The sequence below is a fragment of the Kogia breviceps genome, chromosome 2 (genome assembly GCF_026419965.1).
Source record: "Kogia breviceps isolate mKogBre1 chromosome 2, mKogBre1 haplotype 1, whole genome shotgun sequence".
Lineage (NCBI taxonomy): Eukaryota > Metazoa > Chordata > Mammalia > Artiodactyla > Physeteridae > Kogia > Kogia breviceps.
The window spans coordinates 129795514-129823037 of NC_081311.1; the positions used below are offsets into that span (position 1 = coordinate 129795514).

The 27524-nt window shown below is 33.5% G+C and overlaps 1 protein-coding gene across 44 annotated transcripts in view; it reads right to left on the reverse strand.

Annotated features, from left to right (window-relative positions):
* The window catches only part of BAZ2B (bromodomain adjacent to zinc finger domain 2B), a 390894-nt gene that overhangs the window by 94124 nt on the left and 269246 nt on the right, over nt 1-27524 (reverse strand). For 21 of the 44 annotated variants that reach the window (XR_010839121.1, XR_010839120.1, XM_067026140.1 and 18 more), the window contains 6 exons: nt 17888-18076; nt 13362-13529; nt 12221-12414; nt 5929-6132; nt 5215-5610; nt 271-877 (listed from right to left, as the gene is read on the reverse strand). Coding sequence is in view for 42 of the 44 variants with exons in the window: in XM_067026140.1 (XP_066882241.1) it covers nt 271-877; nt 5215-5610; nt 5929-6132; nt 12221-12414; nt 13362-13529; nt 17888-18076 (1758 nt within the window). In the remaining 2 variants the exon portion in view is untranslated. Of the gene's footprint in view, nt 1-270; nt 878-5214; nt 5611-5928; nt 6133-11126; nt 11295-12220; nt 12415-13361; nt 13530-17887; nt 18077-27524 lie in introns of those variants that run through there. The other 23 variants (XM_067026149.1, XM_067026143.1, XM_067026135.1 and 20 more) reach the window with 4 other exon arrangements.

A 27524-nucleotide genomic window follows, 5' to 3' on the forward strand; every position in this document is an offset into this window, starting at 1 on the left:
AGTTCCTGAATTTCTTAATTCATGAATTATTTATATTCAATTTAAAGTTATTTGTTTAATGTTAAATGAATAACAGGAGCTGAGAACTTAATTTAGGATTTCCAATGTCAATTATTCCTGTATTTTACCACTCATTATAGAAAGGAGCATAGCTGTGTGAAACACAGTGAATGACAATGATTTTCAGTCTGTGAATTAAGAACCTCTTTAAAATGTTTTGGTTCACATAGCATTTAGAGAAATACTTTAAACTTAAAAATAGAAAATAACCTGATTGGCTGTCATCAGATTCATCATCTTCCTCATCTTCCTCATCTTCTTCCTCATCATCTTCCTCTTCATCCTCATTTGAATCTTCAGAATCTTTGCTACTGGGAATGTCTGAATCTGTTCCTCTGAACTGTTCCACTAAAGATTTTGCAGGATGAGAGTGATGCTGTGTTTTTACTGTGTTCACATTATTGCTAACTGCTTTTTCCTTCCCTTGGCTATGCAGTATGGGAGAGGCAGAGGGCATGACAGCTGTCTGATTGCCAGGGGTTCTTCTCCCACTTGTACTCAGATTTACAGGTGAGGAAAAAGGGGCGCTACTTGAAGTAGCAATGTTTTCATTAATCTTACTCTGCATTTTAGTTTTGGTAGTAAGTGCCAGAGGAGCTTCTTGAATGACACTTTGAATAACTCCATTTGGTTGATGATTACCTAAAAGTGCATTTGTCAAGAAAGGATTAGGGTGGTTGTTTTCTAATGTTTGTTTTGGATGTGCTGGTGAACTAGAGGTTGCTTTTGGATTTGACAAAGCTGCAATAACCTTCTTCAGGCTCTTAGATGACTCCTGTTTCTTTAACTGAGCTGGGAATGTCTGTTTATATTGTTCCTGTTGAAACATAAGTTTAAAAAAAACAAAACAATAATGTACCATAAGAACAAAAATTACATTTTTTGCCTTCTGTATCTGACAACAGCTACTCATATACAAATTTAAATCATGATATACTGGTGCTATAAAAGTAGTGGCAATAATGACTAGTTGGTTCCTGAATCTTGCTAGACATAATATATTTAAAAATTCAATTAGTCTTTCTGCTTCAAAACATGTTTCCTGACTGCCCACCTCATTACCACAGCTCTCGTTTTTCTCAATAACCCAAACTTGAAACTCTCAAAACATCTTTTACTTTCCTTTTTCCCAAGTCAGCCATATTACTATGTGGTTTGGATTCTCTCATTGAAATATTGCTCAAATTTAAGCTATACTATCACTTCTTCCTAACCAACTCCCTATACATGCTATATGCCAATGCCAATTTTCTCGTCATATAAGCCATATTTTATTATATTAGCTCTTTGGGGAAAACATTTAGTGCCTCTTCCATATCACTGCCAACTTTATAAACCCTAAACAGTTAAATCTGATCCTCAAGTTACTTTTTACTACCTTTGTTGTCCAAGTGGACTATTTGCCATGCCCTGTGCATGTCATACTTTCACCACCTCCACATTTTGCTATCACCATTTTCTTTGCATGAAATATCTTCCTCTAATAAGTTTCAAGCAGATGAATTCCTGTTCATTATTCAAAATCCAACCCAAGAAGCTTTCCATGTTTGTCCCAGCCCAAAGCACTCATTGCCTCTATCCTTGAGCTCCTTTATACCCCCTTTTATTGTATCCTGTATTACCTACAGTAATCATGATTTGAGGTTAGTGGGAAGGCTGGCTCAACATTCTGTGGGATATACTTTTGAGTGCCTTCAGCACATTAGCATTGGAAAGAGTTTAGAAAAATTATACTTTTCTTGGGAAAAATTATTTTGTAAAGCATTAAGCCATAAAATTCACATCTGTAAATAAGAAACAAAAAATTATTTGGCTATCAGAATCTTCATGAAAAGAATAACATCATATGAATTTCATTAAATTCGTATAATTAAAATATAAAAAACAAACTGAAGTAGGATGATTAAAATATAAAGTTGACAGAAATAGAGTTGAATTTTGAAAGGTAAAATTCTGTAATGAAAGTGGTTGCCTTGAAATTAAAATCAGCAGTACTGTCAGTATTGGACCCGAGCTGTTAACACTCAAGTCAGCAAAGCCTTGTGGTGGGTTATTTCACAAGTATAAATGCAGATGGAATGCCATATAGAATGACTTATTAAATATTTTAAAGCACCAGTACTAATAAGCAGTAAGAAATTCCCATATAAACTTCTTTACCTTATTTAACTTATCCTCACTGTATTTGTTTAGAAAATTAAGTTAATACTTTGTAAACAAAGACTGTCACATAATATTTGTGTTGATACATAAGGCAATGCCTCACAGAGAAACTGCTTAATTGGTATTTATTCAGTGAATAAAATATGGAATATTATACTACATAATTGTGTTTACCAGTTTAAAATAATTTTATAGCAAAAATTTCACATAAGATACTTTAATATTTTACTTAATATTTATATGAAACAAATATTTTATATTATATATATTATGTGAGTATACATATAATGTACTTCTACTTCATGTTTTATACATATACTGATTTAAATTTTCAGCAGAAAAATTTAGTGTATTTTCATTTCTTAGAACAAAATTTTGTCACATAATCATTTTGTATTCTTTTTTTAATAGGTAGTAAACATTCCTTCCAAATACATAGGATCAAAAGAGTAATGAAAATAAAAACTTTCCCTTTAGTTTAAAATTTTATATTTTAATTTTCTGAAATTGTGTCTCATTCTATAACTCTGAAGAATCACTTCTCATATGTTGACATCTGAAGGTTTTCGAAAATAACCAACGATCACTGTATTTTATCCCAAGACTAGTATCAGTAACTCTTTTACAGCAAACATGCTATCTTTATTGATATTAGGGGTGTACATAAAGTAGGAGGGGAGAAAAAAAGAGACCTGTATAGCAGCAAATGTCCCGCTACTTTAAGATATCCCCTTGGGTGACAGGAGTATGAGAAGAGAGAGGTTCGGAGCTTTGTCCTACCTCCAAGCTCTTGCTCCCCTAGTTCTTACCTGAGTCTCTGTAAGGCCATAAAAAATCCTCTAGGCAAAACTTGATAAAGACTTTTCACTCCTGGTCTTTATATACAACTAATGTATGTTGATTTAAATTAAATGTCTACAGTATAAGGGTATGAAAGGATCCAATGATTAAATAACACTGAAGAAAATCATAGACTAGTGTGGGAGCCAGATACATAGCAGGAAGCATGAAACAATTGAGACTATCATAAGAAATCAAGCAAAATTTTATGTTAGACTGTTGCATAAAGAAAGAGAACTGATGTAAGAGAAATATTTCTAAAAATACCCTTTAACTCAATAGTAGATACCAATAAAAAGTAGATAAAGTCATTGAGAGTTGAGTCTACTGTGAATGCCCATTCACATAAAATATTTCCCGTTAACAACCATTATCATTTCAGAAACACCAGATTATTTCATCTCAATCATGGGCTTTGAAATCAGAATGATCTTGGTTTAAAAGCCTGTCTGCCTTAACTTGTTATACGATGTTGAAAAGTGACTTAACCTCTCTGAGCCTTAGTTTCTTTACCTCACACAATTTTGTAAGGATTACATAAGACCATATGTGTAGAAAGCCTAGCTTGGCTACATTTAAATAAGCAAGTGTTTAATAAATGACTTTCTAATAGGCAGTCATATGAAAATCTTTAAATAAGAATTTAAGAAACTCTTTGAAAAAATTAAGAAAACTTTCATAATGCAAGTAACTTGATGTGGCTCTGTAAATTCATTTATCTTAAAGTGGAATATATATTAATGAAAACTTAAAATAACCCAATGTGATTTTTAATTTGCTTAATTTCTCAAGGAGAGTCAATAATGTGATGCCAATAACAATAACTCCTTATGATTGACCCATGCATTACAAGTTCTCATATGTGTGATATTATGATACCACTGGTCATTCCATTTAGATCAATGGTTCTCAAATTTGGCTGCACATTTGAGTCACTTGGGAGGCTTTTTAGACATGTAAATACCTCAGTCTCAACACAAGAGATCCTGATTTTAAACTGTTCTTTGGTGGTTAGTTCATTTTTAAAGTTTCCCAGGTGACTCTAATGTACACTTAGTCTTGAGAACTACTCATTTAGATTCTCAAAAGAGTCTGATTTGCTCAAGTCATTTTTCTTTGACCTTGTTCTGAAATTCTTCACTGTAAAATAAAAGTCAATGGACAAGGACATTGCGACTTTTTTGAGAAAGAATGGCAGCATACCACAGTGATTAAGAACAAGGATTCTAGTACCACACTGCCTAGGTTTGAATTCTAGCTCCATCACCAACTAGCAGTGTGATCTTATGTAAGTCTTATGAATCTCAATTTGATCATCTGAAAATGGACATAATATTATTAGTGGCACTTACAGATGTTAGTATCCAATGAGTAAATGCACGTTCAGCACTTAAAACCATGAATGGCTGGAAAAACAGTAAGTGCTCTACAGGTTTTTTCCAATGATTAGGATGCCTACTGATAATTTGTATAACCAAAAGACAGGAGACTGTGTTCAAAAATAATATTTTTTCTCTAGTCTGGGTGAGTTCTAGATTAAAAAGCACTGGTCATTTAATTACTAGAATTCTTCTGGACATATGACTGTAGACTATATAATATTATAATATAAAACTAATAGCAAGAAAATAAAGATAAAAAAATTCTCTGATGATAGTGGTTCTGGTGTTTATAGAAGTAACGTTACTAAAAATATTTTGTATTTTGTATAATTAATTAAGAATGGTAAAGGAAAAGCATTCTTTATAAAGGATTTTTATACTTAAAATTGACAAATTATAGGACTACAGAGGTATATGACTCAAGAGTTCATTTCTTTAAAAAAGAATATACTAATATTAGAAAAAAAAAGGACATTGATTTTAAACAAAAGTAATTGTGAAGTATGTCCAATACAAACATATTTCTCCCCTTACTGCTAAATCATTAAACCTGGGGAAAAATGACAAGATTGTGTTGCCAAAAATACATTCAACGGGTGTGTATGTAAATATAAAATCAGAGAAATTTAGTTTTCTGATGTGCATATTCTATTCCTGGTGACTAAGAAAGTATAACAATAAGAGTAGAATTCAGTTTAAACTTGTGTAAGACTATATAAAAGCTGTTTTTATAATAGTAAAATTCTTCTATAAATAATTTTCAACTCACCCGTTTGGAACGCAATTCACTGGTCAAAGGACTAGATTCTTCAGAGGTATTTTTATTCCCTGCTTTAAGTACATCAGGAGAAGGAACTATGAGTTTCATGTAAATTTCCTTTTTGGCTTGATTTACCAAAGATAAAGGTTTCACATTGGACACCAATCCCGTAGACTGTATTACACTTGTGTGTTTGTTCACAGATTCCTCCTTTGCCTGAGAGCTTTGGAAAATAAATGGAAGCTGCTGTGACAAAACCTGAGGCTGCTTCTGCTGGGATTGGAATGATGAGTGAGTCTGGGATTCAGACACAAGAGGTAATGGCTGGTGTATTCTTTTTTCCTGGGCTTTTTCAGTTGCTTTCTGTCCTTCTGCTTTTGGGTCTGAAACACCATGTAATAGCACCTGTAAATACAAATTAAAAGGCAACTTCTTAACATCTATTAAACCAAAGAGCATCAAGCAGTAAAACATGGAGGAAAAAAAGGGTACTTAAAAAAGTGTTCCTAATGACTTACGATAGATATATAAAACTCACTTAAAAATACACAAAATGTTCCTTTACAAATGTTTCACCACCTCCTTTTTTTTCTTATGCAAAAATGAAGAACTATAGGCAATGATTAACTTTAAACTTTATAGACTTTGAAAGTTAAGATAAGACAGTTAATTCCTAAATATGAATAATCTGTAGATATTGCCAATGAAATGATTTGTACCTACCTGGTTGTTACTTTTATGTTGTGCTTCACTCTCTGAATCAGAATCATCATCTTCACTTTCTTCAATACTTTGATCTTCTTCTTCTTCATCTTCCTCTAGATCATCTGAATCACTACTACTAATGCCCTCACTTGATGTGTCTGATGATGTGCCTGAATCACTATCACTGTTGCTAGAACTTTCCATAGCTTTCTTCCTTGGTTTCTGGATAAAGACAAGATTTTTAACAAGACTTCTATTTTTGGAAAAAATTCAAGTTTCAGTAAGAGGTATGCTCTTTTAATTTTTAAATGATATTTTCAATCTCAAAACATTTTTCTAAAATGTCATTTTAGAAAAAAGTAAAAAGTCACATGTTTTAAGGGTATTTATTCAACCAACTGATCAAATTAACTTATCTGACAGGAATTCTCCAGTAAAAAGTATAAACTCTGTCAATATGCTATACAACATTCTGTATAGAATACTGAAAACATCAATATAGTGTGTATATATGTACATATATACATATATGCACACTTATATGACTGCCATGCTTCAAAATGTAGGACAGATTAAAAAGCAATTTATGATAAGGGTTACATACACTAATGTTCTACATTTAGCTTTTAGTCTTCTTTCTTTGTGCAAATAGTGAGTCAGTAGTCAAACACACCTTTCTAGGTGCTGGACTCCAATGAAGTCTAAGATGAGTCTCTGCCTTCAAGAAACTTACATTCTAGTGGTGGTGGTGGTGGACTAGACAGAGATTAATTTTAAAGGAAATAATCCCATATAGTAAAAAGTACTGGAGAGAAGATAAAATAGGTAGAAAAAGGGTTAAGGGGCTGCTTTAATTAGGGTCGAGGAATTTAAGTTTTTTAATATTTCTGCATCAAAAAGATAGAAAAATATGATAAAGAAGGAGATTAATTTCTGGAACACTTAAAATCCTATAGGACAATGAAAATCCAAAGCTGGAAAGGGACATTTGGTCACCTAAAAGGAAAGTTGTGTGTTTAAAGGACAGACAATGGTAATGGATAAAAAGATGAAAAATAATGAGATGAATTATAACTAATAACTATATAACAATGAAAAAGTTAAAATTCTGCCAATAGGAAGACTAAAAAGGAGAAATGTCAAAACGACAGAGCAACAAGATTGAGCACAATCCAAAGTTACTTAGGAACATTTCTATAGTGTTTGCTGGTAGATAAAATAGAGAACAAGATACAGAAAATCAGCAATAAATTACAAAAGCAGCAAATTAGAAAATTTACGGCCTTAATAGAAATATAGCCTTTCATAACTACTGGGTTTGGGGAATAAAAGACAGTAATACACCTCTACAACAGGATGCCAGGTTGAAGCCGTAGTTACTGATTGCAAATCTACACTCTTTCCTTTGTGTCTTCTAAAATTTGATTTAAATCATAAAATACATGAGTGAGGAGAGTCACTTCTGTTATATTCTGCTTGCCATGGTACTGTGTTAACTGCTCCAAACTAGCAACTGTAATGCTTCCTCCACAGACACACCCTTCAATAAGCTAATATTTCCATCGTTCCCTGAGCTACCTTCTTCCCTCACAGTAAAGCAGAAAGAATTGGAATAAAGAAAATCAAAGGATAAGAAAGACCAATGTAGAGATTAAAGGGAAACAATAGTAATATAATAACATTAAGCCTATCATTTATTTGGCAGAGAAACTGCTCCTTCTTTGCAACCAAAATCTGCTATGAGTTTTCTAAGCATGTATAGCAAGACTATGAAAGTCATAAGGAATCTAAACTGAAGTTATCACTTTCAGATTTAGTAGAGGCTAACTAAGGAAGGGAATGAGGGAGCTACTGTGATTTGGCAGAAAAAAATAAACTCCTATTTCAATGTCCAAGTAATCTGTGTAGTTTTAATTTAAAGGCAGTATGACAGATGGGTCCTATACTCCCCAAGAGAGGGTCTAGAGGTGCGGGTTCTGAAGCTTTAGGGAGCGTAATATTCAGCGCAGAAGTTGCTGCAACCAGCAGATTCCTGGGTCCCAATTCCAAACAAGGCACAGGGATCTGTATGAAACAAGGCCTTAGTGTGATTCTGATGCAGGTGGTCTTTGCAGAGTATACTCTAACAGTGTGCAAAGGGTTTGTGTTTTATAAGGTAACAAATTTAGCACCCATGTTAAAAAAAAAAAGTAGACATGAGTAGACAAGTCCAAGTATTAGAGAAAAAGAGAAAAATGAGTTTCAATATCACCAATTCCATCTCCTTGGTCCCTATTAACATGTGCGGGGGGTGAGGGTGGTCCTTTTGCCTGCTCACAATTAGGTAGTCTGTCTTTTTTCTGTCATTTATACATTTTAAAAATGAGTCTTCTTAGGTTCATAAAAAAATGATCAAAGGAGAGTTTATTAATAATAAACTCCATCCCCCAACCAACCTGGGAAAGCTTTTCAGAACACTCTCCTTGAACTTTCATTTCACTGTATATTTCTTTCTTTCAATAGCAAAACAAATACATATTCAAGGCTATTATGTACCAGGCACAGTTGTTCTAGTCTCTGGGGATACAAGGCTGTGATAAACAGACAGCAACTCTGCTCTCATGGGGACAGGGAGAAGAGAATCAACAAACAATATAAATAAGGGTTTTTTAGTGATAAATACCATGATTAAAACAGGATAATTGAGTAGACAGTGTGTGCTGGATGAACATTTAGTTGTAGTTGTAGAGCAAGAGCCAGTCGTAGAAAGATAAAAGGGCCTTTCAAGACAGGGGAAACAGCAAAGGCAAAAGCCATGAGCTGGAAACAAGTCTGACATGTTCAAAGAATGGAAAAGTCAGCTAGACCTGCTACAGCACAGAAACCTGGGAGAGAACAGTAGGAAATAAGGCTGGATGGACTGGCAGGGGTGAGATCACACATGGTCTTATGGGCCATGGCAAGGATTTTATTCTTAGTGGGATAGGAAACTATTAGACAGAGTGATAACATAGGATGTTTTAAAATGATAAAAAATCACTTACGTGTTTAAAGGACTGTTATGGCTGCTGTGGTAACAATAATTTGTATGGCAGCAGGAGTGGAACTTAAACTTGTATTGTCTTATTTTTTTCTCAACAGGCTGTATGTTAGTATATTTTAGTTTGTGTTGACTTACTTTAATTGTTTAATTTAAAATATTAATATTTATTCTAAATATACATGTAGACTTTGTGAGGGAACTGGACTTAATCAATGATTTTCAATGAGTACTACTGAGATAAGTAACCCTGCCTCCCAGGAGGGATTATCAAAATCAGCTGAAGAACATTTTTCAAACTACACATGAAAAGGGCTGATGAAGCAATTTTTTTAAAAGTTTTTAAAACTGAAAAACATTGGGTAAAAAAAGTATAGGATTTCCTTCTTCAGTTTCAACTCCCTTCATCTTCATTTAACAACCTTCTAACACAAATTCATTCCAGAGCATGTATTATCCAAAGATACTCTTCTGAAATCTTAAGTTCTAGTATCCCTCACATTGATAGTCAATCTCTCTCTAGTGTTACTTCTAGGTAGATGTAAATCAACACCCCTATGGTACCTGGAATTTCTTTCTTTATATCATTAAAGAGGTACCTCTGCAAGTTTTTAATACCTGCTCTTGGAAATATTTTCTACTTTAACAGCACCAATTTTGTTTAGGAATGTCAATATTGATTCCTTACTAGAACTAAGAACACGATCTGTTTCAAATCTGTTCCTCCAAAGTCTTGCCTTGTACCTTACAGAGGCACTAGAGATACTAGATGTTACTAGATTTAGCACTACTTCTAAGAGGTAGGAGTGTAAGCTTTAAAAACATGGACGCTTAACTTTTAGAAATACATAATAGATATAAATATATTCCATGATACGATGTCTACGACCTGCTTCAAAGTACCATGGGAGCAAGGAATGGGTGGTGTTTTCAGACAGCGTCTGGCGTGCAGAGAAGCTGGAAGCAGTACAGAGACAGGCCTTTGGAGCTCATACTAATGGGAATGCCCTTGAAACAAATCATAAGGGAAAAAAGTAAAGAGCAGTTGAAGAGGAACAGGTGGAAAGTATGACCCTAAAACCTGTGTCCCTGGAAGGAAACAAACAAGAGTCTTTTATCACATTTGCTCAAGTGCTCAGTGGGGTGACTTGAAGAGGAAAGTAAATGTTTGTCTTGGGGCCTAAATAGAGTCCTGTCGAGTTTTTGTGATGGGTATCATTAGGCTTTGAGGCTTCACCAGATGACCTTCCCCCAGACCCTCATATGTCTTGCTATGTGCTGGAAAACATTTATCTTCTGTTCAGAGGGAACTGAAAGATCTAGAGGAAGTATTTCTATAAATATGCTGGGCAAAAGGAAAGAAACCTTTATTTGTTTAGCTGATCCTGGAAAATATATGGAGCTCAAGGCTGTCTTGAGAAAGGACAAAGAAAAATTTGATAAAATAGTTCCTTGGGGTTAAAAATTGGAGCCTGAGAGGCATGTTGTTCAGATTTAAAGTTCAGATCAGCGCTATCTGCAATCAGTGACTACTCATACCTTGCTCTTGCTATGGTGTGTCACAAGCTTTTCAATTCCCTTATTATTATAGCTGAGGTAATGGAGAAAGTGGTATTATAGGATCACAAACTTTTGACTCTCTTCCCCCAGAAAAATCAGGCCCTGAAAGTGTTTTTTATAAAATGTAGACGAAAAGACATCGCTCTAGTTATATTTGTTTCTGAAATGTTTGCAGTTGATGCTAAGGCTTTAACTCAGAATAAACCAAGACTTCTCTCTCAAGAAGAAATTACCAATGGGAGCAGACCAAATTCACCAATACAGGTGCACTTACTAGAAATTCTGGATATAATGTGTTAGTTCCTGTAGCTGGAGGTATCTCAGCTCACTTGGTTAGATGAATGAAATCTGGACACAGTGGTGAACTATATTTAGTAAAGCTGAAATGTCACAGCTTCCCTGGCATGATGTGGAAGAGGAAATCCAAAGGCTTAGAGTGACCAGAATATTGGAATGAATTTACCATGTGCAATCTGCATACCCACCCTACTCCTGATACTGCTTCTACAGCAGACAAGGTCTAGTCAGGAGGCAGAAACCACATTATCAATTTGAACAGGGAAATTTTATCATAAAGAAGCAACAACTAGTAACAGAATATGAACTACTAAGAGGGAAAGAGACCTGTAAAGAATACCGGAATAGCCGATGTAGGGAAGAGCCACTTCCTGTACGGCTGAGGTAGAGTACTAAAATAAACTTGGAAGAGGGTCATTCTTCTCCAACCCCTCATTCACCCAAGGCTGAGCTTCAGACTCTGTTGGAAAGGATGTGGCTGTTGCCCACTGGATGGCAGAGAAGCTCACTGAGGTATCACAGATCAAGGCTGGTACACAGGAGACACCACCTGCTGGAGTGCCAGAAAAACTTGCTGGGAATCTGCTATCAGGGGTGACAGTAAAATTAGCTAGAAAGCCAACCACTGGCATCCCAGCAAAACTCACTAATAAGCTGCCTGCTGGGATGTCAGTGAAACTCACTAGATGGTATACACTACTGGGTCTCCTGAACACAACTGGCAGAGTAGCCACCAGCTGGTGAGGAAGCCGCCCACTGGCAGCCACAGCATAAGACCAAGAAGAAAACACTTGAACCAGGAACAGAAGCCTTTTCCTCTTCCAGTGTGTCTCTAGGACCCTCTATTGACAAGGTCTAACATAGTGCCAACTGGCAAAGGAGAAAAGGAGAATTCAGCTGGGGTTATGATGAAATATAATTGGCCATGAGATGGTAACTGTTGAAACTGAATAATGGGTACACAGGATTATTATGCTATTCTGACTTCTGTGTATATTTGAAATTTTCCATAATGAAAGGTTTTTTGTTTTTGTTTGCCTAAAGCATGGGCTCTGGAGTCAACCTGCCTGAGTTTGAATCCTGACCACTTAATGGCCAACTATTTGGGGGCTCTTTTCCCAGTTTATAATAATAGTACCTACATCAGTAGGGGTATAAGGATGATTGAAATAGATATTATATGCAAAGCAATTACAGCAGAACTGGCCTGTGTTAAGTAATAAATCTTATCTATGACTACTATTTGTATTATTTATACTGGTGCTGACAGTTTTAATTTTTTAGATGCATAATACTAAAACCACCCCATAAAAATGAATATCTATAAAAATAGGAGTTGATAATTCATAAAAAAGTTATTCCATAGATTCAGGTGGCTTGATCTTTAGAATACTTATATCGATCTGTTATATATTTGTGCCTCAAAGAACTTACCTTATCTTTGATTTTGTCAGCTCTAGCATCCAAAGGCTGGGTTTTGTTTTGTTCCTGACTACATTTTCGATTTCCTCCACCTGAACTTATACTTTTAGTTTGTCCCACAGAACTTGAAGCAGTAGTGGATAGTACAGATGTGTTGATACCAGATACAGACGATGCATTGTTTCCATTTATTGACCCATTTACACCTTGAAAGTAAAAATAAATATGTTTATGCAAGAGAATGTTATTCAGTCATTAAAAGGAATGAAGTAATGACATATGCCACAATGTGGATGACTCTTGAAAACATTATGCTAAGGGAAAGAAGTCAGACACAAATTGTATGATTCCATCTATATGAGATATTCACAACAGGTAAATCTATAGAGATAGAGTGCAAGCTAGTGGTTTCCAGGGACTGGGAGAGGGAATAATAGAGAGAAACTGGTTAACGGGTATGAAGTTTCCTTTTGGAGTGATGAAAATGTTTTGAAACTAGATAGAGGTGGTGGTTGTACAACACTATGAATGCATTACATGTCACTGAATTGTTCAGTTTAAAACGGTTAACTTTACATTTATGTGAATTTCACTTCAATTTAAAAATTTTTAGAAAGATAATTAAATGCGAGTATTCCCCCTTCCGGAGCAAACTCCCCAAACACTTACTTAAGTGAAAAGAAAGGTAATAATAAACCATCTAAAATGCTATTATAATTTGCAAATGTATTCTAACAAGTTATCAACTATGAAATATTAATGACAATTTAAAAGAAAAAAGGCGTACTAACATATTAGTTTTAATTAATTTAGTGCTTAATTACAGAAAAAAAAGTAACATATTTTATTGAGTGAACGTGAAGGAGGTAATGAGATACAGAGGGAAAAGCAGTGGAGTTTGGAGTTAGAAAACCCGGGTTAAATTCTGCTATGCAATGTCAACATGTAAACAGTGCTTCCTTGAATAACTTATTTAACCTTAGTTGCAAAATGACAATGCTTCCAATCTCAAAGAGTTATTATAAGGATTAAGCAAGACAATGTGAAAGTGTCTAGCACAATGCCCCATAATTGTTACTAAATCTGAACCCTATTAAAAATAGGTATTGAAATGGAGGACTTGTAGTACTTCACTTAAAGTTAACATGGATACCTTTTTCAGGACCATTTCGATTACTTTTTCCCGAAGCCCTTGTATGGAATGAAGAAGAATCATGATTCTGGGCTGGAGGAGCAAACAGTGGTGGAATTCCCAGTAATGGTGGAAAGAAGGCTGCCCCTGCACGCGTATGAACATCTGTTGTTCGCCACCATTCTGCACCTCAAAGCCAAACACCAAACAAGCAAAAATATTTGAATTAACTTTCTAGCTAATTTAACAGTGCTTTTTATATTTTATTCCTGAAAAAAAATTTCAAGTTTCATCTTGGAACAGAATTGTTGAATTACACATAGTTCTGATCATCTTTCTAATTATAAGACAGCTGATTGGAAGTTATACACTCATCATTCTGCTCATTAAGAGTACCCGAGGATCTTCACTTAGCAGCTTCCTTGAGTTCAAATTTATGAAGAACAAAAGTAGTCTATGGTTTTAAAAATAAAATGGAAAACTTGGAATATTAAAGAACTATTTGACTCTTTGATGACTTATATCATAATTTTTCTAAATTAGTAAAGAAACAGAATATTTAAGACTATTTTAATCTACTTTAAAACCTTAGAATTTAAGGTTACCATCTACAACCTATGTTAAGAATTTCCTTAAATTACATACAATATAAAGCTGGCTTTGATAAATCAGGTGGTTTAAATAATAATATGAAGATCACTCTAATCTAGCATATCTCAAATGCATTTATGGAAGAAAACATCCTATACTCAAACAAAACAACAGAGATAGCAAAATCAGTAAGCCCTTTTTTTTTTTTTCTGGGGGGTGGTGGTGTGTAAACAATGAAAAGTGCTTCAAAGAAGATTTTTAAAACAAGTTAAGTCACATTAAAATATAAAAGATTTATAAAGTTTCTCCCCTTAAAGTTAATGAAGAAAGCCTGAATTTTATTTATACTTCCTCTTATAAATGACAGATAACAATGTTTTATCAATGTAAAATGACTAAATGGTAGAAAATCATCAAATGCAATTTAGATATTCAAACAGTGGCTTTTAGTTAAAACTTTTAGAAAAGGAGAGAAGACAAATTTTATAGAATACATTATTTAGGGAAGGGTGAAGATTAAGAAGAAATTTGAAATAACCCAATGGACAGTCTTGTATTGCTTCATGTAAAATCTCAGAAAGAATATTTTCCAATTGGTTAACCAGCTAAATTACCAAATCAGTTATTACCTTTCAGGCTAATCTTCCAAGAGATATAGGATACTTTTCATTGACTTGATAACCACGAAAAAATTAGAGGAAAACCCCCAATAATGTAGTATGGGAAAAATTCAATATTGTCAGTATAGTGTATTATATGATCTTTAAAGCTTTTCTAGGAATATCTCTTTATTAAAAATAGGATGTTAAGTGATGTCCACCTTCATTGCTAAAGGCAAAAGTTTAGCTTAAAAAAAAGTGAAATGTTCATGGTAACTGACATTCTGAAAGGTCTAAAAAACAGTATAAGCAGAAAACTGCAAAAGCTATTCTTCTGCACTGCAGGAAGGCACTGCTGGTGAAATGACACCAATGTATATTCAGCAGTGGCTGAATGATGGGAACTGAACCAAGAATAACTATACAAAACCATAAATCATTTATCTACTGTTTAGATGAAAGAACTGTATGTAGATAGGAAGAAAAACTATGTACTGGGGGCTTGTATTAGCACAGCTGGAATCTGTTGTTATTTGTAGGTTTGAAAACTAGGTCCTACCTAGCTGATAAAAAAGGAAATTTCAGTTCCCTGAAATATTCATATTATTTAAAATAGAGTCTATAATTAAAGCATTACAGTTGAACATTCAGACTTTGTAAACAACCAACAAATCGGTAAGGCAGTTGAAGTGTAATAAGACTCAAATATTTTAGACATAATCAAACTCAGAAACAACATAAAAATGTACTTAGAATGTCAATGGTAAATAAGCACACAATAGGGATTAGAAAAAAAACACAACTGGAAAATGTGTATGTTATAAATAAGGTGACACCATGAGTAAAAATACAAGTAAATAAGATCAATTAAATAAAAAGATGAAAACGGTAGCACTTCTAATAATTCATGGGAAATAACAGAATTTTTGTTAAGTGATGAGCTTATTTCTCTTCCAAATTTAAGAAAATAAAAAAACAAAATTTCGTCACTCACAAACTAGCTTGTTGATAAAATGAAATATACAAAATAAGAATCACATAAACCAGCACATGATGAATTTCTAAATGTATTCAAGGGCAGTAACTGCATGGTAACAACATTAATCATATTCAACTGAAAGATTCTAATATTTCAGAGGATATACTGAATCTCAATTTGAACATAGAAGACAGCAGAATTTTAAAATCTTTCAAACTTGATAGAGCCAGATACTTCACGAAAATTCACAGTAATATAAAAATATAATGATTAAAAACTGTAAATGTTTTAGAAGAACTTACCATGAAATACTATTTCAATATAAAAAAACTTTACTATACTAATATCCATTAAGTAATTTGCATGTTGATTTAGTCATCTGAAATGCAGACAAATTTAGAAGTGGATAATATTTAAAAATAAACTATTTCTCATTTAAAATTCCTAATAATTTCTTCCTGTGTGTCTTCATTTATTTAGTAGGTGATTTAAAAATTTTGGCATTTTGGTTACCCTTTTGAATAAAACTAATTATAGAAAATTTAAATTTAAGTTATACAAAACGTACAACTTAAACAAATGAGGCCTCTAAAACAAGGCATAGTCTCTGTTCACTTGGCAAAAAAAGTATGCTTATACAGGCACACTTTTACCACTAAAGACTCTGTCTTATAATTGTCTGTTTATCTATCTCCTAAAAACTAAAAGCAACATAACATATACTATGTTAGTATGTTCCTCAGGCCTTGGCCTACTGCACAGAACATAGTAGATGCTCAAAGAACTTTGTATAAGAAATGAATGAGTGAATAGTTTATGTAGGCTAGGGAAGTTATCAAATTTTTTTCTATACAGTGGAAGTATCAACATTATTGAAGTTGAGATGAGTAACTCTTTACACCTGTTAACCATGTTTTCAGTGCAGAAGAAATTTAATTTTAATTATACAATAATTACATTGTGGTTTAGAAATGCTCAAAAGTAATTAATACTTTATATATCAAATTATATCAAATATAATAAACTATGATAAAACAATTTTAAAAATTTAAGGTACTAGCAACTATCTATATTACTATTATCTATTTTAATTTTTTATTCAGCAATCCTATATTTCAGCCAATACCTATTGAATACTCATCTTGCTAAGCAACCATGCTCAAAACTGACTGAAATAAATTCCTATTAGTATTTTTAAAGCAAACGTCAAGACTTAGTTTAAGACTTCGTTTTAACTTTCTAGCCACATTACTATCTCCTCTCTGAATTAAAGAAATAATATGACTCAAGAAATAGTACTTGAAGTATATACTTAGCCATCTTTCCATTGTACATATATACTTGTTTCCTTTTAAAGAAACACTTGACCAGTAAAAACAATGATGGCTACCAATTACATACTAATTAGGTGTGCTAAACACTGCATTCAGCACTGAACATGGCTTATCTCCTTTAATCTTCACAAGAACCCTAAGAGGCAGATACTATTATTATTATAGTTATTGTTATTCTCATTTTTCAGATGAGAAAACTGAGGCTGAGAGGTCAGATTACTTGTTCAATCAAGGTCACACAGCTAAAAGGTAACAAAGCCAGATTTAAATTCAGATCTATTTGTCTCTAAATTATGCTCTAATTTTTAAACTACTTTCTATAACAGTAAATCATGCATCCTTAACTAAAATTTATTAAGGTAAAGTCAATCACTGGAAACACATTAAAGTTTAGACTTTCAAAATAATAAACAAGAGAAATTATAGCATGTTTGTCTAAGTTAAGCTTTAATTAGTGTCTTACTGAACTCCTGAATCCTCATAATCTGTAGAATTTGGGATAATTCTGGTCTTCCTGCCATGCAAGTGGTGCAAATCTATGGTTGTTTTAATGAAATATGAAAAAAATAGAAATTTAAGAGCCAAGCTCATCTTACTTATAAATGCAGAGAAATGAGAACTCAAAATAAAAGTATATTCATTATAAGAACTGGACTCTAGTTTTCCACTGTAAGTTAAATATTTTTTTAAAAAAATCAAATAAAGCTGAGATTAATTAATCAAACTCTATACTTCCCATATATATACTTTTCTACTTCAATAAAAAGCATGAGAAAAACCTGGCCTAATTACTCACGTTTGTGGCAGATGCCTATTTTTCTAGCTTAACACTTGAATACCTAGTCAGTTGCGCTGCCACCTAGCACACAGAGTGTGTTTTATTTTTTTGCACAGGATAAAAAGGACTGAGTTAATTCTTGCACAAGAGCTTTAATATACCAGGCATAATACTATTCTTTTTATTCAAGTTAATTACCAAACTACTGCTTGAACATTTTCAAGCTTTCCTCCTTTCCTTGAACACTGTTTGTAACAGATGTTTACCTGGAAAAGACGCTAGTTGGGGATGTGCAGCTAAGGCTGTGGGTGTACCAAGTGTCCCCAAACCACCAAATTCTGAATGCCCTGAGCTGGCTGAATGCAGACCAAAGACTGGGTGGCTGACCACTGGGAAGGCACTCGACACTGTGGACAGGTTAAACAGGTGATCCCCAGCTGCTCTGAATAAATGTCCTGGGAGGGAAAAAAACACACTTAAAGTTGTATTAGAAAAAACAGATGAGATTTATCTGATTTCAGCGTTCATAGTGGGTTAAAATTTATAATCGTTTATCTATCATATTTTTATTATACCTTTTTTCTTTTGCATTTCTTCAAACCCTGCAGAATGTTTCTAGAAACATGAAAGTACTCTAAAAATAATTAAAACAAATGGTATAACCTTATTTACTTTGAATTTTGAGATTTGAGAATGATGCTTTAAGTACATAATTTTCACTAATTGTAAAGTTTGACCTGCCGAAGTGAGGCAAACTTTCTGCTAATACATGCACATTAATATTTTATCAAAATTTTTTACTCATAAGAAGGAAGATAAAAACATCTAATTAATACGAAGCTGAAAATCAATAAAATAAATCCAGAATCTGTCACCAATTCACTATTCAAACTGTCATACACTCTAGGCCAAGAGTTCCTAGTTTCCATGTGCCAGAATTGAAGCTATGTTCTCCATCCAACATCTTTTAGGTGAGGAGAGTTGATACCAAAAATGGATTATATTCTAGCCTGATAAGGCAATGTATACGACAGCATAAAGATTTAATAAATAAACTTACTAATTTATTTCTAAATGCATCCGAGGGTGGTTATCAATATAAAAATCATTTTTAAACATTGTGATAGAAAGTTCATATTCAATCCAAATGTGTGGTTTTTCAATCTCTACGTTTACTCTAAAGAGAATCTAGTACTAAGTGTCATAACCCCAAGTTGCAGTGTTATACCATCAAAAACACTACTTATTTTTCACAGTTTGTAGGGATTTGGCAGAGATTTGTTAATACTTAGAAATCTTCCTTTTACTTCCGGGAAATAATTAAGTTTCCCTGGCTTGATACTGTGAAAACAGAATATCAAAACCCACACTCCAGGCTATCTTAAGAATTTACTGCATGAAAGCTATTGTGCTCTGTGTTAAAATAAATATAAGGCTTCCTTATTATCCCGTTTATATCAGACCTGACTATGCACTGCAATATAGTTTCAATACAATATGTTTAAAGTAAATTTAAAAACACAACTTAAAAATAAGTATATTTTTTGTTATCATTTTGCTTTTTTTATTCGCTGAAAAATAAGAGGAAGTCATCAAAGAGGTCAGAGTGTACTCTCATTGACTAATATAAGCCCTATATTCCTTACTGAAATAACACTATATTTTTCATTGAAGTAGTAAGATTTAAATAGATTGTATCAAGTATATCTTACATTAGCCTACAGGGTAAAAAGTTCTGATTGAGGGTTGAGGTCCCACTATAACAAAGCAATAAGTAGATCTCATATGGAAGATCCTCAAAGTGCCCTTACAAGGAAGGCTCACAAAGAAACTGAGGGAGGAGAACAAGGGAAGGATACAAACTTGAGTATATTTTCTAAGTCAGCCAATCTTAGTTTTTGTTCATCAAAGCCTAAACAGAAAATCTGTGAATTTGGTACTTTTGTGTAATCAGAGTTCTAGACTGCAATTAGCACTGAAGCTAAGTCAAAACAAAATAGGGCATGCTACTGGAAGAAAGGAGGTTACTCAAATATCACTATTTTTAAGACTAGTGCTATGGCACCAGAAAGATTGTGTAGATTTTTTTTGGGGGGAGGGAACAAATTCTCAAAAACCCAGCTAGTTTCTCTAAAAAAATGAGCCTGTAACATTAAGAGCCAGTGTTTATTTTCACATGTGATTGCCTATAAAATCCCCGATTCTCACTAATCAATTCAACTTCCTGAATGACGTGTCCTTAATCAAATGTTTTATTTATAAACATACTATGATCTGTTACATTTTCTTCTACATCAGTTTTCTTGATAAGCAAGTTAAGCTAAACATTCAGTTTGCGAATTTTAGAATCATTTTTCATTTATATTTTATAAAATAAAAATTCTTAAATTATATTTGTCAACTATATATATGTAGCAGTGACTTAATACAAAAAGTTGTGTGAGGTAAGCTCAAAACTACACAAAATATTATAAAAATTCAGAACACATTAAAATTATAAAGGGTCAGAATCTTATAGAAATACTTGCTAGTAAGCAGCATTCTTAGATGTATAGTTAAAACATTAATTTTCTAATTGTGAAGAAATAAATGAGCTTAAACCTTGGCGTCTCATGAACAGAAAACATGAGTAATACCTAAATGAAGTTGTCACTCTTGCAGCAATAATTAAGAATTGATCTTACACAACTTGAAAATTTAAAAAGTTCTTTTTTTAATTCTAAAAAGAGTGATATCTAGAAAGAAATGAATATAAAATTTCAACAAAATATGAGCTTTATTCACCATAGATTCAAAATGGGGAAAAAAATATAGTCTTGTTCACAGAGTTATATCTATGCCTAGCAAAATTACGAAGAAGCTACCTTACTCTATTTTCTTATTCTCTTATAAAACTTTTGAAGATAATTAAAGCATAGAAAGTACTCAAGTGACAAGAGAATCATTAGGGCCTATTCCTTGTTGGTAAGAAAAGGTTCACGTCTGTATTTAGTAAAGAATATCAGGCCCACATTATAATGATTACAATGATACCATGCATTATTAAAAACACACATTAGAGATCTTCTTTGCTTTACATGGATAAAGTTATACAACAGAAGGGAAATAATTTCATATTACATTTAATAATCTTTACTAAATTTTGCCTTTATAGCAGGAATATAAAAGTCAGTGATACAAAAAAGTATATCCTTCTCATTAAAAGGCTCTGTAATACTACATATAATTTTAGTATTGTTTTTGCCACTGCCTTAAAAAAAAAGCCAGTTACTAATTCCATGTAAAAACCTTCCAGAATTATTCTGTTCTTTATTCAACAGTTTCCGTAATTCAGACATTTCATGAACATATCTATTAAGCACCAAGTGCTACATTTAGTAATTAGCATACAAGGATGAATAAGCCATATCCCTAGGCTTAAGGAACTCAATGGTTTGAACATACTTGAAATAGTATAAGACTGTTTTTCATACCACAATATATAAAACAAGTTAGTTAATATTTTAATATTATAAACTGGTACTGTCACATACAGGACTTAGTAAAAGATCCCAAATACCTAAAACAGTGTCTTGTACACAGTAGATATACAATAAATATGTTGAGTGAATTGATTACTCATTAAGAGCAGAAGAGGCACATCCATGGGACTGATTCCAAAGGGCTTCATCAGAATAGAAGTTGTCCTGAATTTTCATTTAAACTTGCAAGGATGCTTCTTACTAGTTTCCTTTTGCCTTATATGTCACCAACCCTGAGTCCTAATTTTTTTTTTAAATTACCACTTGGCCTTTTATTTCTCCTTGATTCCATTTAGGCCACATGTTGGATTTGATCACATAAAATTCTACCACCTCCAAGATCTTAAATTCTTAAATTTTACTCTAACCATGGTTTCCACATTTCCATTTCCTTATTTCTCAGCATGACCGTTGGTCTCCCTCAATCTTCTACCACTCCCTTGACCCTATCTATCTCCTTCCCTCTCAATCCCATCTGAGCATCTCTCCTTGTTAACCTTGAAAGAAAACTCTTACACTTGTATGTCTACTTCCTCCTCACTTCTCAGAATCTTTAATAGCTGTGCCAAGTCCAAGCCTCCCTTCCATTTTGTCTGTAAAGGAACTTAAGTTTTCCTAACCACTAGATTCCATTAATCTTTGCCCTTCTCATTTTTAACCTGTCTCTATAAATCTGGCATTGCTGATTACCTCTTCCTTATTAAAACCCATGTTTACCCTTAAGCTCTGGGTCATGGAACTATTTTGATGTTCTTCTTAACTATATTTTTCCATAATACTACTGTCCACTTTATTGGGTTTTCTTTTTTCTAAATGTAAGATTCTTAAAGATTTTGTCCAACTGTCTCTTTTTTCCTCTTTATGCTTTCTTCCTCAGTCATTTCATGGGCTTCCACTATTTTAACTATCACTTCTATGCACATGAATTCTAAACTAGGATTTTAGCTCCCTGAGAGCAAAACTGAATCTCATTCATCTCGGTAATCCCCAATACCTGGCATAATCTGAAATATAACAGGTGCTTAATGAATGTTTCCCACTGTTGTATTTAGGGTCACATTATTTCTTCTTCTTCAGACACTCCATGCTTATATAACATGCTCTTTGACTTCTTTTGCCTTTTATAACCTTAACTATCCTTTCATAATCATCTCAAAAAAATATTGCCCAAGAAGTATTCCTGAATCTCCCAGACAGATATGTTTTGGACCTCCTTTGAACATTCATGATTATTCACAATCTTTCAACATACCATTACTAGGGTATACGGTTATAAAGGAAAGAATCATTTCTTAATCATTTTTACTCTGTACAAAACACTGTATAAAGCAAACTGTTAGCAGTTGCAGGGATAATACTTCATAATACCTGCTGTGGATAACTCTAAAATGGTAGTTTTCAATTCTTTGTTTCTCTCTTCCTTTAAAAAGCTAGAATAACCAGGAGTCATTCTTTAAGTGATAAAAATATACCTCACTTTTTTTCTCTGTTCCAATTATAAAAAGCATTCACAATGTTACTAAAAGCTCTTTGGGTAATTAGAAGCTAATTTAATGACATCTACGTTGTGGCTTTAATCTTTTGTTATACAGCAGAGGGTGCTGTTTCGATTACACCCTTTGGTTTCATTGCCAGGACAATGCCCTTTGCCTTCTCCAACTGTCTTGAAACTTCAAGCTACTGTTCACAGGGGATTTTTGATCACAGACTGGAGATGACTCAGTGAACTCTACAACTACATTTAAAACAAAGCATATTCTGTATTAACAAAAGAGCAGAATATCTTCTTATAGGAAACAAAAGACAACACAAGCCAAACTGGCTCTATTAGATTTATGACTACAAAAATAAAATTATTTGGATATTCGCATGTCCTACTTTTGGAGAAGTAACTTTTTTCTACATTAATATACCTAATATCAGAAGATCCTCCCAAATAAAAACCTGTTATGATTAAAACTCTTCAATTTTGCTCAAAGAACACATTTGCAAACTGATAAATTACATCATAAAATGAAAATAGTTTTAGAATACCATAATTATTCTTTTTTACAGATATTAACATTCAAGCGTAGTTTCAATATTATAAATGCAACTTTTATTAGTTTCCATTTTAACTGACAGGTAACAATGTGCAGGTACTGCATAATGAAAATATATGTCTGTAATGTCTAAATCCTCAACTTCTGTTATAATAAGCTGACTACTTTTTAGCAGAGCTTTTCAGATTGTACTAGCCAATCTATATGTAAGTGACTAAAAGCAGTTACACAAAATGCCAGTGTCTCAGTAGCAATGCACGGTAACTGCAAGTGTCTTTATTAATATTAATGAACTTCACGCGATGACAAAATAAGGGTTTTCCTCCCCCACAAGAACAAAATAATATAAATACTGTACTAATGTCTTGAACCTACACTACCAGTGGATGAATCTCCTATCAATCAGGAAAAGTCCAAATAGCAAATTAAAACAAAATGATTATAAGGAATAAGTATCCTAAAGCATCTAATCTTTTTTAAAAAATCAAGGAGACTGCTTACTATGATAGAATTCTATCTATGCTGATTTTGTGTGCTAAAAATGTCCTTACTTTTTCACTGCTACACGAACTTGTTGCAACATGTCTTCTAACTCCTATCTCTAGTTCTTTAAACTGTTAGCACATTTTACAGCATTGCAAAATCAGCCTCTAGTATACCGCCTGCAAAGTATGGTTAATGATCAAAAATGGTAGCACATTCAAATACAGGTTACAAGAGTACTTTAACACTAGTAATAACCGAGCGTAATAAACAAAGTGAAATTACTGTAAATTAAAGAAATGCTCAAATTATTGGCCCATATATTAAAATTCTTAAACATATTATTGTTTAAATATTCTGAAACTCACAATGTACAAATTCTACGAACTTGAACTTTGATTAAAGAACAAACAGAAAGAACTCTATAGCTAATGGTAACAAAATATTTCCCCCCAATAATCTTCATTTCATTCCTTTATTCTCATAACTTTTTTAGTAGTTAACCTTTACATTTTAACATTATAAAAGCATGGTATGGAAATAAGGTCTTTCATTTTATTTTTAAGTATTTTGTTTGAGATTATTTTAGACTTACAAAAGTTGCAAAAATAGTACAGAGTTCCAACTTCCCCTGTGTTAACATCTTGTATGATAAAAAATAATTTTCAAAGCCAAGAAGTTAACCCTGATTAATTAACTAAAATAAAGAATTTATTCAGATCTCATTAGTTTTTCCACTAGTGTCATTTTCCTGTGCTAAGATCCAATCTAGGATCTCACATTGCATTTAGTTACTGTGTCTCCTTAATTTTCTCCAATTTGTGACAGTTTCTCAGTCTTGGCTTTCATGACCTTGATACATTAAAGAGTACTAGTCAGGTAGTTTGTAGAATGTATCTCAACGTGGGTTTGTCTGATGCTTTCTCATGATTAGAAGAGGTTAAACATGATTGGGAAGAGTACCCAATGTGTCCTTCTCAGCACAACATATCTGGGGTCTGTGGTGTTGCTATGTGGTGCTGGTGATATTAACTTTGATCACTCGGTTAAGTTAGTATCTGCCAGGATTCAATATAAAGTTACTAATTTCCTTTCAAACAGTCTTTTCATTAGAAAAAAAATCATTAAAAGTCTAGGTAGCCTTGGGAACAAAATCTACTACTTTACATAACACAACATGGTGAACAAGATTTTGATTCAGTTCAGCCAATGACGTATCAATCTTCAGGCAATGACTATTCTTCAAAGATAGGAGCAGCTGCTCTTTTGTAAAAAAGCATTTTTGTTAGATCTAATGAAAGAATTTAGAGTTCACAGATTAAAATACTAAAATTACACTATATTTTATATATATTTCTAAAATCAAATATAGATGTACTTTATTTTTATAATGAAATATAAAAAATAACAGTGAAAACAATCTAATTCTAAAATCTTATTTTACTTATGTTTCAATAAAGAAGTCTTAGTTTTCCCATAATGAACAAAAATTACTAAAACCAACTTTGAGAAACACACCTTTCATTGCTACATAAACTTGTTGCAACATGTCTTTAAACTCTTTTCTCCAGTTCTTTAAACTATCAGCATATTTTTACAGCATTGCAAAATCAGCCTCTAGTATACAACCTGCAAAGTACAGCTAATCATCAAAAATGGTAGTGCATTAAAATAGAAGTCATATATTAATTTGCTGGGGCTACCATAACAAGGTACCACAGACTGGGTGACTTAGAACAACAGAAATTTATTGGCTCCGTTCTGGAGGCTACAAAAGTCCGAAAGCAAGGTGTGGGAAAGGCCATGCTCCCTCTGAAGGCACTAAGGAAGGATCTGTTCCATTCTTCTCTCCTAACTTTGGTAACCTCAGGCATTTTTCCTATGTCTTCACATGGGCTTCTTTCTGTACACATCTCTGTGTCTAAATTCCCCCATTTTAATAAGGATACCAGTCATTTTGGTTTAGAGCCCACCCTAATAACCTCATTTTAACTTGATTACCTCTTTTAAGGACCCAGTTTCCAAACAGGTCACATTCTGAGGAACCAGGGATTAAGACTTCAACATATTTTTGGGGGGAGGAGGAAACAATTTTATCCATAACCCTAGGTTCATTTTTAAGATTACTTAATTGATTTGAAGGCTACCTTTCTTTAGTAATTTACCTGTAAAATTCTAATTAAAACTCTGAAGTTCTACTCATGAAAGTTAGGTAAGGACTTCCCTAGTGGTGCAGTGGTTAAGAATCTGCCTGCCAATGCAGGGGACACGGGTTTGAGCCCTGGTCCAGGAAGATCCCACATGCAGCGAAGCAACTAAGCCCGTGCACCATAACTACTGAGCCTGCACTCTAGAGCCTGTGAGCCACAACTACTGAACCTGCATGCCACTACTACGGAAGCTCATGCTCCTACAGCCCATGCTCTGCAATGAGAGAAGCCACTGCCATAAGAAGCGCACTCACCGCAAGGAAGAGTAGCCCCTGCTTGCCACAACTAGAGGAAGGCTGCGCACAGCAACAAAGACTCAAAGAAGCCATAAATAAATAAATAAATAAATAAATAAAAATTTTTTAAAGTTAGGTAAAATATATTTCAAAAATACCTGGTGCCTTGTGATCAAACCCTTCATTAAATAAATCTACTGAAAGGCAAAAAAAGCTAGACAGTTGAACATTCCAGGCCCTTTATTTGTGACTTACAGATATCTAGAATATAGACAACTAAAAAATAATTATTGTTATAATAGTCCACACTATAATATAAATACTCAAAGAGACTAAAACTTTGGCTTTATATCCAAACCCTCAAGAATAAGCCTATCTCACTCTCTTGATGGTTCTCTATTGACTGTAAACGTAAGCTCCATCTTTTAAATAAGAAGTTCTAATTAATAATTTTAGATTTTCAGGGTTTATTTATTCAATGCCTCATCAGTAAGGTCTGATCTTTTAAGATTCTTTACCCTGTGGCTTATAATGCTCATCTCCAACTAAAATCGGCACAGTTATTTGGTATTACCAGAGCAAAGCATAATACAGCCTAGAAAACTTATTAATTAGAGTAAATTTATCATTTAATTTGCAAGTCCTATTCCTGCAAGTTCACCTCTCCTTCCCTCCCTTTCTTCAACAATTGTTTCTTGAGCATATATTTTGTTCCAGGCACTGACTGGATACGTATCAATAAAAAAACCGTATGGTCCCTGCCTTTTAAATGTAGAAGAAGGGACAAATAAGTAAAACAACACCATATCTATAATTATAAACTGTGAAGAGTACTATGGAGGAAATTACGAGGTGCAAAACCAGGTAACAGTAGAGCAATTACCTAGACACTATGAACAGAGGAGATTTCTCTAATTAATGTCTCAGGACACTTAATCTGAGACAAAGCATGAAAATCAGCCTTATGCAGTTCCTCTAAGACTAAGAGAGAACATGGTTTAGACCCTGAGTTGGGATTCAATCATGGAGGGTATATCAGTTAGGTTGAAAAGTACAAAACATCCAGCTCAAAATGGCTAAGTGAAAGGTAAACGTATTGATTCACATAACATAAAAGCATTTGGAAAAGGCACACTTCAGATAAAGAAGATTGGCTGAAAGCTTACTGGGACTTAATTTCTCTTTCGTCTCTTGGCTCTACTTCCTCAGATAGGCCCTTCCTTTTAGGTTTGTGGGACAAAAGGGTATCCTCCCTCACCTGTCCCAGTAAAAATCCCAGAACGGAATCCCTTTGCCTTTGATTAGTCTCATGTGCCTTCCTTAACCAATCACTTAACCATCGTTGTGTGGGAAATATGATGTTTGGATTGGCTAGATGTGTCACATGTCACCCCTGGAGTCTCAGGTGAAA